Here is a 13298-nt window from a genome sequence, read left to right on the forward strand (position 1 = left end):
GTAATCCCAGCACTTTGGGAGGCCAAGGCGGGTGGATCGCCCAAGGTCAGGAGTTCGCGACTAGCCTGGCTAACGTGGCAAAACCTCATCTCTACTAAAAATACAAAAATTAGCCTGGTATGATGGTACATGCCTGTAGTCCCAGCTACGCGGGAGGCTGAGGCAGGAGAATCAATTGAACCTGGGAGGCAGAGGTTACAGTGAGCCAAGATTATACCACTGCACTCCAGCCCGGGCAGCAGAGCAAGACTTCGTCTAAAAAAAAAAAAAAAAAAAAAGTAAGGGAATCATTGTCTAATTGATATTCATCTTAAAAAAATAAAATATGTAAAAGTACATGCATTCATCAATCTTTTGATGAAGGACCAAGGCTTTTTCTGTAGGCAAGGGTCCCTTGATTGGTATTTTTTATTTGATTGTTTTTGGAGACATCATACCCTTATTTTGCCTACAATTTCCAGTTTTGGTTTCTTTAAAATAGCAAGAATTTAAAGGCATGTGGAAAAAATCTGAACACAATAATTTGTCTAGCTTTTAAAAATAATTTCCTTACATGTTTTCTCTGCATTTTTATCATTTTCTTCATATTTTAGGTTTTTCTCCCACATCTAATTTGAATCTATGGGGGAGGGCGTTGGAAGGGGTGGGGAGAGAGAGAGAGTGCCCTTTATGCAGACTTTCCAAAGTATTCCATTTGGTTTTCATAGACAAATAGAAATAATAATTTAAAATTTGCACTTAGAGTCCCTGTGTTTATTTAAAATAACAAGAACAGTTAGCTCTTGATAAGTATATGAATGTACTGCTGAAGGGAGAAGTGGACTAGAGAGGAGCCTACAAGTATCAAAAGTTCAGTATGTTCTGCAATTGGGAGTGTCACCGGAATTAATCTGGTGAGTTCAGTGAAAGCCCGTTAGGAGAGCATGTATGGTAGTCCTATCTCTTTTCCTGTTCAGTGTAATGTTTTTAAAGTCACCTCTGTTCATGGACTCTAATGTCCTTGGTTTCTGGTTTTCACTTACATCAAAGATTCATTTATATTCTCTACCCTGGTCCAGGTCTTCATAACATCTCTCTTGGATTATTCTAAAAGCCTCTGAGCTGCTTTCCCTTCTCCCTCCAGGCTCTTTTTTTCTCAAACCACAGCATTCTAATAATGTTACTTCTCTGTTCAAAAACCATAGATTTTCTGTGTTAAATTTAGTCTTTAGAAGATGGTCATGAAGAAACTAGGTGGTCAAAGACAGAATTTTCAAATGACATGCGTTTATTATTTCTTTTCTCTTTAATCTCTTTCCTACCATGATCAGATACATTTTAGGGCTCCTGAGTAAAAAGCCCAATTATCCTGACAAAACACACAGATAGAGGCACACATCTCCTTTCTTAGATAAACTACACAATCCAGAGAGTTGAGTTCAGAATTCCTTCCTTCCCTTTCTGTGTGCCTAAAGGGAAATAGTTTTATTGTTAGTTTCTATTTATGGAAGTGATATGTTATAGTTTCCTATGTTCTAGCATCATCTGACATATTGAGCATGCAAATATTAAATAACTTCCCTTATGTCAGAGTATGAAGTATGCTATTAAGAAAAGGATGTTCCTTGACATATATGTGTGTGTGTGTGTGTGTGTGAGCACGCATGCTCTATTCACCAAATCAAGCTGCCTTTGATAGTAATCACTAAATAGATACTAAGATCATTCTCATCAAAAACACCATAGGTTTAAACATTTAAATCAAAAGATATAATATAATGTTCATTTACTAATAATGTGCTTCAAAAGGAAAATTGTAAATAATATGATTATTACCGAATTTTTCTTTGCTTGTAGTTCAGCGAGGTGAAATTCAGCTTTTGCCCTATCATCTGAATTCACAGGACTTCCATCTAACATCTGTAAGTTAGGCAGTCGAAATATAAGCATGTGGCGATGTAGCATTTTTCTACAAATCTGAATAAAGTTAAAAATAACAATTTATTCCTACAAAACTTTTATTTCAAAGATTAACCTGTATAGAGAAGGAAATTTAGCATAGGCAACAAAGAGGACAAATAACAGCTAACTTATAGTAATAGATGCTACAGATAATGAGCTACCTTTTTGAAAAATTACTCAATTTCCTATTATGCCAAATAAATAATTCTTTTTTAAACTATGACTACCATTTAGAGGTTCAGCCTCCTTTTAAAGTAACAGTATTGTTCACTAACTACAGGCAATCCAAACTCATGAATAGGATTACGTTATGGAAGTTCACTTAAAAGTAACTATTTTGAAACTTATATTTTCCCACAGGCACTATCTAATTAATTCAACACATACCTACTGAACTACATGATCCCTCTCTTCATAGTATAAACCTATTCTAAAAATTTGAGAGGGATTTAACAAAGTTGGTTTGAGGTTGTTAACTTCAAAAGGGTCTGCTTGCAAGGATAGCTATTGCTGGTGTTAGGTATTTGGTATTTTGGGAGCGTTCCCACCATTCCTTAATTGGTAAGAGGAGTTTATTGTGCCTAGACTATTAATACGAACAATATGATTTATGCTGCACCTCATTTCCTTCTGGGGTTTGGAATTTTGGTACATGATAGGAAGAGTGTGCCTATGTAACCATCCCCCAACAAAATCATTGAATGCTGAGTCTCTAATGGGCTGCCTTGGGCAAAAACATAACACACAAATTGCAGCATTTTTCTTGCTGTGTGAAGAGTGTGCTCTGTGTGACTCCTTGTGGAAGAGAAGGAGCATAAGAAAGCCTGCCCATGGATTCCTCCAGAATCTCCCTGTGTCTCTTTCCCTTATCATTTGGCTGTGTATCCTTATTATGTCACTGTAATAAGTCTTAGCCATTAGTACAATTATATGTTGAGTCCCATGAGTCCTCCTAGCAAATCTCTGAACGTGAGGGTGATCTTGGGGATTGCTGACACAGATAGTATGCAGCAAACAAAAACAGAATAAGAAAGAAACTATCGAGAGAGCATGAATAAACTATCTTTTTTAAAAAAAGAATATAGTAGATTATATATACAGTAACGGAGAAAGATCTCTTAATACGTAAAATCGAGTAAAAAAAAAAAAAAAACTTGATTGCATTCTAGGCCACAAAGCAAAATTCATAAATATCAAGAAATTTGTGTTTTCCTCTGATTGTTTTCTCTTACTAAATTATGATAACATTAGAAATAAATGACAAAGATAACTAGAAATACTCTATAGATTTGAAATTAATATAGACACACACATCTCCCTGAATAACTCATGAGTTAAAGAAGAATTCTTTGGGAAGTAGATTTTAAGAAATAAAAAGCAATAAAATATTACAAAATCAAAACTTTTAGGATGTTGCTAAAGCAGCAGTTTATAACCTAAAATGTATTGACTGATTCTGAAAAGAAATTGAAAATTAATGAGCTAGGTATCCTACTTAAGAGTTCCTTCCTTCCTTCCTTCCTTCCTTCCTTCCTTCCTTCCTTCCTTCCTTCCTTCCTTCCTTCCTTCCTTCCTTCCTTCTTCCCTCCCTCCCTACCTCCCTCCCTCCCTCCCTCCCTTTCATTTTCTTTCTTTCTTTTAAAGAGATAGGGTCTAACTCTGTTGCCCAGGCTGAAGTGCAGTGATACAGTCACAGTTCACTGTAACCTCGAATTTCCAGGCTCTGGTGATTCTCCCACCTCAGCCTCCCAAGTAGCTAGATCTACAGCTGCACACCACTACATCTGGCTAATTTTGAAATTTTTTGTGGAGACAAATCTTGCTATGTTGTCTAGGCTGGTCTCAAACTCCTGCCCTCAAGAGATCCTCCTGTCTCACCATCCCAAAGTGCTGGGAAATAATTTTTTTGAAAAGCAAACTCAAACTAAAAGAAGGTAATAATAAAGAGTGGAAATTAATGAAATAGAAAACAAAATAATAACACATTTGATGAAGCCAAAATATGGCTCTTTAAATAAACTATTACAATAGACAAGCCCATAACAGGATTCATCAACAATAAAAAAGAAAAAGAAAAATGATTTTAGGTATAAAAAAGGTGACAAAAGCATGAATATGATGAACATTTTAAAAATTCACAAGAGGATTTTGGTTCCAAAATGGCAGCAAAGAGGCAAGCTGGCTTCTCGCCCCCAATAAAAACCAGAAAACAAATATACAGTGCTGAGATCTTCACTAGCAACAACCCAGAGCTCAAGAATGAGGATAAGACAGTTCCCCGGGCCACAGAGAAGTGGAAAAACTCTTAGCAGATGGCAGGAGAACTGGCCTTCCACATATAAGATGCCCCTTCCCCTCCCCACCAACCCCTCCACCGAATCCTGCCAGACACCAACTGTGTGGAAAATCTGCCCTTAACTCATGGTTTATATCCTGGAAAAAGTAAAATGGAGGTGATCAGCCAGCTTCTCCATCTTCTTGGGCTCCCTAGCAGGAGACCTGTCATTGTGTTAACCTGTGGGTAGCATCATGACTGCCTGAAGGGAGAAATGTCCCTGAGAATAGGCAGAGACAAACAGGGGAGGCGGGACTACCATCCCCAGCCCAGAAACTCTGCTCTGTAACTTGGTCAAAGGAGATGCCAAATAAAAGTGGCTGCAGGAGGTACATTCCTCTGGTCCCCTGGTCAACAAGCCTTCCCACACTGCCAGGATAATCCCTTTGGGATGCCCCTCATTTGAGATAGGCAGTGCTCTGACCAGTTACTAGAGCTGAGGTGAACTTGGCCTTAAGGTGCCACCCCAGCCAGAACCAAAAGGCAAGCAGCAACCTAACAGTGAAGATTTGCTAAACAAATATATTTAATAAAAAAGGAAACAAGCTGGACAGGGAAAACTGGAGTAAGTAACTAATCTTTCAATGCAAAGACATAGATGTATACTCACAAGAACCAATAGTAGACAGGCACCCATGACCTCCCCAAAAGGATAAAGCAAAAATCCAGTGACTGACCCCAATGAGATGGTGATTTGCGAGCTTCTGACCAATAATTCAAAATATTAGTTTTAAGAAAATTCAGCAATCTCCAAGATAACTCAGAAAAACAATTTAGAAATTTATCAGAAAAATTTAACAAAGAAATTGAAATAATAAAAAATATCAAATGGAAATCTTGGAACTAAGAAATAAATTTGCTGAACTGAAAACCTCTTTAGAGGCTCTTGACATCAGAATAACCAAGCAGAGGAAAGAATCAATGAGCTCAAAGACTTGCTATTGGAAAATATATGGGGGGGGGGGGGGGGGGGGGAAAGGAATCAAAAGGAATGAAGACCATGTACAAGATATAGAAAATTGCCTCAAAAGACCAAATCTAAGAATGATTGGTATCCAAGAGGGATCTGGGCAAAGAGCAAGGGGTAGAAAGCTTATTCAAAGAAATAATAACATAAAACTTTCCAAAACTTGAGAAAGATAAATCCAGGGTACAGGAATGTCTTAGAACACCAAGCCAACTCAGTCCAAATAAGACTACCCAAAGGTATCTAGTAATCAAATTCTCAAAGGTCAAGATCTGAAAAGCAGTAGAGATAAGAAGGAAATAACATAAAGAAGTTCCAATTTGTCTGGCAACAGACTTCTCAGTGGAAACCATATAGGCCAGGAGTGAATGGAATGACATTTTCAAAGTGCTCAAAGAAAAAAAGAACTGCCATTAAAAATACTTTATCCAGCAAAATTGACATTCACATTTGAAGGACAGATAAAGTCTTTCACAAACAAACAAAAGCTGAGAGAATTCACCACCACTAGGCCTGTCTTGCAAGAAATGCTAAAGGGAGTTCTTCAATCTGAAAGAAAACCTATTAACATGCAAAAGAAAGCTTTTCAAGGTATAAAGCCAACTGGCAAAATTAAGTACATAGACAAACACAGAATACTCTATATTATATCTGTGGTGTGCAATCCACTCATAATTCTAGTACAACACTCCAAAAACCTATCAAAAACAATAATAGTTGCAGCAACCTATTAACAGCTAGTTAACTTGAAAATATGGGCCAGGCGCGGTGGCTCATGCTTGTAATCGCAGTGCTTTGGGAGGTTGAGGTGGGCAGATCACCTGAGATCAGCAGTTTGATACCAGCCTGGCCAACATGGTGAAACCCATCTCTACAAAAAATACAAAAATTAGCCAGGCATGGTGATGGGTGCCTATAATCCCAGATACTCAGGAGGCTGAGGCAGGAGAATTGTTTGAACCCGGGAGGTGGAAGTTGCAGTAAGCCAAGATTGCACCACTGCACTCCAGCCTGGGTGACAGAACCAGATTCCATATCAAAAAAAACCAAACAAACAACAACAAAAAAACCCACCAAAAAAACAAAAAACAAAAAATCCCAAAATGAAAACATGTAAATTGAAAGAAAGTTAAAATGTAGGGGGCCAGAGAATAGAGTTGTGTAGAATTTTTGTGTGTGTTTTTTCCTTTGTTTCTGTTCTTTTTTTTTTCTAGTTTTTTGTTTGTTTGTTTTGTTTTTGTTTTTTTGAGACAGAGTTTCACCTTGTTGCCCAGGCTGGAGCGCAGTGGTATGATCTCAGCTCACCACAACCTCTGCCTCCCGGGTTCAAGTGATTCTTCTGCCTCAGCCTCCCAAGTAGCTGAGATTACAGGCATGTGCCACTATGCCTGGCTAATTTTGTATTTTTAGTAGAGACAGGGTGTCTTCATGTTGGGTCAGGGTGGTCTTGAACTCCTGATGTCAGGTGATCCACCTGCCTCGTCCTCCCAAAGTGCTGGGATTACAGGTGTGAGCCACCACCCCTGGCCATTCCTGTTCTTTTATTATCGTCTCAGATAAGTTGTCATCTCTTTAAAATAACTTGTTGTATCTATAATTTTTTAAGCTTGTGGTAACCCCAATGCAAAAGCCTATAACAGATTCATTAAAAATAAAAGCAACAAATTAAAACACTTAACTAAAAAGGAAGAAAATCACTGATCCACAAAGGAAGACAGTAAAAAAGGAAGGAGTTACAAAACAACTGAAAGCAAGCAACAAAATAGCAGTAGTAAGTTCTTATTATGAATAATAACACTGAATGTAAATAGTCTCAGTGTTCCAATTAAAAGGCATACAGAGGTGGAAAGGATATAGAAAAAAGACCTGAATGTGGGCCAAGATGCCTGATTAGAAGCAGCTGCGGTCTGCAGCACTCACAGAGAGGAGTGAAAGCAGTGAGTGAACTCAGCACCTTCAGCTGAAATATCCAGGTTCTCACATCGGGACTGACTAGGCAATCAACTGGATCCATGGGGAACAAAGAAAAGCAGGGTGGGGTGACAACCCACATGGGAGTGGCACAGAGCCAAATGAACCCCCATCCCCAGCGAAGGGAAGCGGTAAGTGTGCCATCGTGCCCAGGAAACCATGCTTCTCCCATGGATCTTTGCAATCCACAAATCGGGAGATCCCCTTGTGAGCCCATGTCTCCAGGGCTTTGGGTCTGATACACAGAGCAGTGTGGAGTCTTGGCAGAGTAGCTGCTCAGGCACAGAGACCCAGAAGTTTTATATACTCCAGCGCCGGGATTCTGGCAAGGCGGTAGATCTGTCTGTACATTCCCCTAGGAAGGGAGTTGAATCCAGGGAGCCAAGCAGTGTCAGTCTGCAGGCCTCAGTTTCATGGCACCTCATAAGTTAAGACCCACTGGCTTAGAATTCCAGCCAGCCAAGGGCAATAGGCTGAGTCTGCCTGAAACCAGAGGCAGTTCCTGGGGGAAGGATGAGTCTGCCTGAAACCAGAAGCAGTTCTTGGGGGAAGGGGTGGCAGCCACTTCTGTGGTTCGGTCAACTCAGCGTTCCAGCCTGCCATCTCTAGAGAGTCCAGGTGGTCAGGACGAGGAGGGTTCCCCCTAACTGCAACACACCTGCTTTGCAAGATCATGCTCAAACTGCTTCTTTAAGTGGCACCCTGATCCATTCTTCCTCAGTGGGCGGGGCCCCCTTGTGGGGGGCCTTGAGTCACTCCAGCCAGGCTTATATGCACTGAACCCTGATCTCTCCCTGGGATGGAGCTCCTGTGGGGAGAGGCAGCCAGTGTCTCTGTTGTTTGGTTGACTCAGCTTTTCCAGCCTGCTGGCTCTGGAGAGTCCAGGAGGTCCGGACGAGGAAGAGTCCCTCACCAATGCAGCACACTGGCTCTTACCAAAAGCAGCCAGACTACTCCTGTAAGTGTGTCCCTGATCCTGTTCCTCCTGACTGGGTGAGACCTCCTAACAGGGGTCTCCAGACACCTCCTACAGGTGCATTTGGGCCAGCAACAGGTCAGTACCACCCTGGGATGGAGCTTACAGAGGAAGGAGCAGGCTGCCATCTTTGCTGCTTTGCAGCCTTCACTGGATATACCTCCAGGTATGGGGAAAATGGAGGCAATTAGGGTCTGCAGTGTACCCCCAGCAAACTGCAGCAGCCCTATGGTTGCTAATAATTAGTGGCCTGATTGTTAAGAACAAACAAACAGACAAGAATATCAACAAAAATGACCCCACAAAAGCCCCACTCAAAGGTCAGCAATCTCAAAGATCGAAGATAGATAAGCCCCTAAAAATGAGAACAAAATCAACGCAAAAACATTGAAAACACAAAAAGCCAGAGTGCCTCTTCTCCTACAAGTGACCACAACACCAAATAACCAGCAAGGGCACAGAACAGGGCAGAGGCTGAGATGGCTGAATTGATAGAGGTAGGCTTCAGAAGGTGGGTAATAACGAACTTCGCTGAGCTGAAGGAGCATGTTGTAACCCAATGCAAAGAAGCTAAGAAACATAATAAAGCAATACAGGAGCTGATAATCAGAATAGTCAGTTTAGAGGGAAACATAACTGACCTGATAGAGCTGAAAAACACAACATGAGAACTTTACAATGTAATCACAAGTATCAATAGCAGAATAGACCAGGCAGTGAAAGGATCTCAGAGCTTGAAGACTATCTTTCTGAAATAAGACAGGGCCGGGCATGGTGGCTCATGCCTGCAATCTCAGCACTTTGGGAGGCCAAGGAGGGTGGATCACATGAGGTCAAGAGTTTGAGACCAGCCTGGCCAACATGGTGAAACCTGTCTCTACTAAAATACAAAAATTAGCTGGGCGTGGTGGTGTGTGCCTGTAATCCTAGCTACTCAGGAGTCTGAGGCAGGAGAATCACTTGAACCCAGGAGGTGGAGGTTGCAGTGAGCCGAGATTGTGCCACTGCACTCCAGCCTAGGTGACAGAGTGAGACTGTGTCTCAAATAAAATAAAATAAAATGACAGATAGAAAAGATTAGAGAAAAAAGAACAAAAAGGCATGAACAAAACCTCCCAGAAACATGGGATTATATAAAAAGATCAAACCTGTGACTGACTGGGGCACCTGAAAGAGACAGGGAGACTGGAACCAAGTTAGAAAATATACTTCAGGATATTATCTAGGAGAACTTCCCCAACCTAGCAAGATAGGCTAACATTCAAATTTAGGAAATTCAGAGAACCCCAGTAAGATACTCCATGAAAAGACCAACCCCAAGACACATAATCATCAGATTCTCCAAGGTCAAAATGAAAGAAAAAATGTTAAGAGCAGCCAGAGAGAAAGACCAAGTCACCTACACAGGGAAGCCCATCAGACTAACAGCATACCTTTCAGCAGAAATCCTACAAACCAGAAGAGATTGGGGGCCAATGTTCAACATTCTTAAAGAAAAGAATTTCCAACCTAGAATTTCATATCTGGCCAAACTAAGTTTCGTAAGCGAAGGGGAAATGAGATCCTTTTCAGACAAGCAAATGCGGAGGGAATTTGTCACCACCAGGCCTGCCTTGCAACAGCTCCTGAAGAAAGCACTAAATATGGAAAGGAAAAACCATTATCAGCCACTACAAAAACACACTGAAGTACACAGACCAGTAACACTATGAAGTAACCACATAAACAAGTCTGCAAAATAACCGGCCAGCATCATGATGACAGAATCAAATTCACACATAACAATACTAACCTTAAACGTAAATGGTCTAGATGTCCCAATTAAAATACACAGAATGGCAAGCTGGATAAAGAACGAGTCCCTAATATCAGTATGATATTGGTTGGGAGATTGTAATATATGGCTCTTATTATTTTGAGGTATATTCCTTCAATAACTAGTTTATTGAGAATTTTTAACATGAAGGGATGTTGAATTTTATCAAAGGCCTGTTCTACATCTATTGAAATAATTATGTGATTTTTTTCTTTAGTTCTTTGCATGTGATGAGCCACATTTATTGATCTGCACATGTTGAACCAACCTTGCATCACAGGGATGAAGCCAACTTGATCATGGTGGATAAGCCTTTTGATGTGCTGCTGGATTTGGTTTGCCAGCATTTTATTGAGGATTTTTGCATCAACAGTCATCAGAGATATTGGCCTTAAGTTTTCTTTTTTTGTTGTATCTCTGCCAGGTTTTGGTATCAGGATGATGCTGGCCTCATAAAATGAGTTAGGGAGGAGACTCTCCTTTTCTATTTTTTGGAATAATTTCAGTAGAAATGGTACCAGTTCTTCTTTCTACCTCTGGAATTAAGCTGTAAATTTGTCTGGTCCGGGGCTTTTTTTGGTTGTTAGGCTATTTATTACTATCTCAATTTCAGGACTCATTATTGGCCTATTCAGGGATTCAATTTCTTCCTAGTTCAGTCTTGGGAGGGGGTACATATCCAGAAATTTATCCATTTCTTCTTGATTTTCTAGTTCATGTGCATAGAGGTGTTTATAGTATTCTCTGATGGTTGTGTGTATTTTTGTGGGGTCAGTGATGATATTCCCCTTATAATTTTAGGTTGTGTTTATTTGATTCTTCTCTCTTTTCTTCTTTACTACTCTAGTTAGCAGTCTATCTATTTTATTAATTTTTTCAAATAACCACCTCCTGGAGTTGTTGATTTTTTGAAGGGATTTTCATGTCTCTTTCCTCCTTCAGTTCTGCTCTGATCTCAGTTATTTCTTATCTTCTGCTAGCTTTGGTGTCTGTTTGCTCTTGGTTTCTAGTTCTTTTGGTTGTGATGTTAGGTTGTTAACTTGAGATCTAACTTTTTGATGTGGGCATTTAGTGCTATAAATTCCCCCTCTTAACACTGCTTTATCTGCCCCCAGAGATTCTGATACATTGTCTCTTTGTTCTCATTAGTTTCAAAGAACTTCTTGATTTCTGCCTGAATTTTATTATTTACCCAGCAGTCATTCAGGAGCAGTTTGCTCAATTTCCATGTAGTTGTGTGGTTTTGAGTGAATTTCTTAATATTAAATTCTAATTTGATTGTATTGTGATTTGAGAGACTGTTATGATTTCAGTCCTTTTGCCTTTGATGAGGAGTGTTTGACTTCCGATTATGTGATTAATTTTTGAGTAAGTTCCATGAGGCAATGAGAATGTATATTTTGTTGTTGGGGGGTGGAGAATTCTGTAGATATCTATCAGATCCACTTGATCCAGAGCTGAGTTCAGGTACTAGGTATCTTTGTTAATTTTCTGTCTCAATGATCTGTCTAATACTGTCAGTGGAGTGTTAAAATCTCCCACTATTATTGTGTGGGAGTCTAAGTCTCTTTATAGGTCTCTAAGAACTGCTATGAATCTGGGTGCTCCTGTATGGCGAGACTATATATTTAGGATAGTTAGTTCTTCTTGTTGAATTGAAACATTTACCATTATGTAATACTCTTCTTTGTCATTTTTTTATCTTTGTTGGTTCAAAGTCTGTTTTGTCAGAAGCTAGGAATGTGACCTTTGCTTTTTTCTGTTTTCCATCTGCTTGGTAAATCATCCTTCATCCCTTTGTTTTGAGCCTATGTGTGTCTTTGCATGTGAGATGGATCTCTTAAAGACAGCATACCGATGGGTCTTTCAAGCATTTCCCTTGAAAACTGGCATAAGACAAGTTGTCATGTCTCTATCCTCCTTCAGTCTCTCACCACACCTATCCAACATAGTATTGGAAGTTCTGGCCAGGGCAATCAGGCAAAAGAAATAAATAAATAGTATTCAAATAGGAAGAGAGGAATTCTAACTATCTTTGTTTGCAGATGACATGATCCTGTATCTAGAAAACCTGATAATCTCAGCCCAAAAGCTTCTTAAGTTGATAAGCAACTTCAGCAAAGTCTCACGATACAAAATCAATGTGCAAAAAAAGCTAGCATTCCTATACACCAACAGCAGGCAAGCAGAGAGTCAAATCATGAATGGAACTCCCAATCACAATTGTTACAAAAAGAATAAAGTACCTAGAAATACAGCTAACAAAGAATATGCAGAACCTCTTCAAGGAGAACTACAAACCACTGCTCAGGGAAATCAGAGAGGACACAAACAAATGGAAAAACATTCCATGCTTATGGATAGGAAGAATCAATATTGTGAAAATGGCCATATCATCAAAAGTAATTTATAGATGCAGTGTTCTTCCTATTAAACTGCCATTGACATTCTTCACAGAATTAGAAGAAACTATTTTTAAAAAGAGCCCAAATAGTTAAGACAATCCTAAGGAAAAAGAACAAAGCTGGAGGCATCATGCTACTTGATCTCAAACTATACCACAAGGCTACACTAACCTAAACAGCATGGTAGTGGTACAAAAACAGACACATAGACCAATGGAACAGAATAGAGAACTCAGAAATAAGACCGCACACCTACAACCATCTGATCTTTGACAAACCCAACAAAAACAAGCAATGGGGAAAGGATTCCCTATTTAATAAATGGTGCTTGGAGAACTGGCTATCTCATATGCAGAAAATGGACACTGGATGCTTTCCTTACACCTTACACAGAGGTTAGCACGAGATGGATTAAAAACTTTAATGTAAAATCCAAAACTATAAAAACTCTGGAAGATAATCTAGGCCATACCATTCAGGACATAGGCACAGGCAATGATTTTGTGACAAATATGCCAAAAGCAATTGCAACAAAAGCAAAAATTGGCAAATGGGATCTAATTAAACTAAGGAGCTTCTGCATGGCAAAAGAAACTATCATCAGAGTGCACAGGCAACCTACAGAATGGGAGAAAAATTCTGCAATCTATCCATCTGACCAAGGTCTAATATCCAGAGTCTATAAGCAACTTAAACAAATTTACAAGAAAAAAGCAAACAACCCTATTAAAAAGTGGGCAAAGGACATGAACAGATACTTCTCAAAAGAAGACGTACATGAGGCTAACGAACATATGAAACAAGCTCAACATCACTGATCATTAGAGAAATGCAAATCAAAATCACACTGAGATACCAACTTACACCAGTTAGAATGGCGAATACTA

The 13298-nt window shown here is 39.6% G+C and overlaps 1 protein-coding gene and 1 long non-coding RNA gene across 5 annotated transcripts in view; one reads left to right on the forward strand and one right to left on the reverse strand.

Moving 5' to 3' along the window:
• LOC116456352 (uncharacterized) overlaps positions 1 to 13298 on the forward strand; it is a 79688-nt gene that overhangs the window by 36942 nt on the left and 29448 nt on the right. Inside the window, exon 4 of one of the 3 annotated variants that reach the window (XR_009210279.1) lies at positions 1837 to 1901. The exons of 1 other annotated variant lie outside the window; for it this stretch is intronic. This is a non-coding gene — a long non-coding RNA (uncharacterized LOC116456352). Of the gene's footprint in view, positions 1 to 1836; positions 1984 to 13298 lie in introns of those variants that run through there. One more of the 3 variants, XR_009210280.1, reaches the window with a different exon arrangement.
• Positions 1 to 13298, reverse strand: part of LRRC9 (leucine rich repeat containing 9) — a 147941-nt gene that overhangs the window by 11735 nt on the left and 122908 nt on the right. For both annotated transcript variants that reach the window (XM_032135105.2, XM_058429537.1), the window contains exon 30: positions 1816 to 1956. In XM_032135105.2, the coding sequence (XP_031990996.1) occupies positions 1816 to 1956 (141 nt within the window). The remainder of the gene's footprint in view (positions 1 to 1815; positions 1957 to 13298) is intronic.

Source organism: Hylobates moloch, unplaced genomic scaffold (genome assembly GCF_009828535.3).
Source record: "Hylobates moloch isolate HMO894 unplaced genomic scaffold, HMol_V3 SCAFFOLD_16, whole genome shotgun sequence".
Lineage (NCBI taxonomy): Eukaryota > Metazoa > Chordata > Mammalia > Primates > Hylobatidae > Hylobates > Hylobates moloch.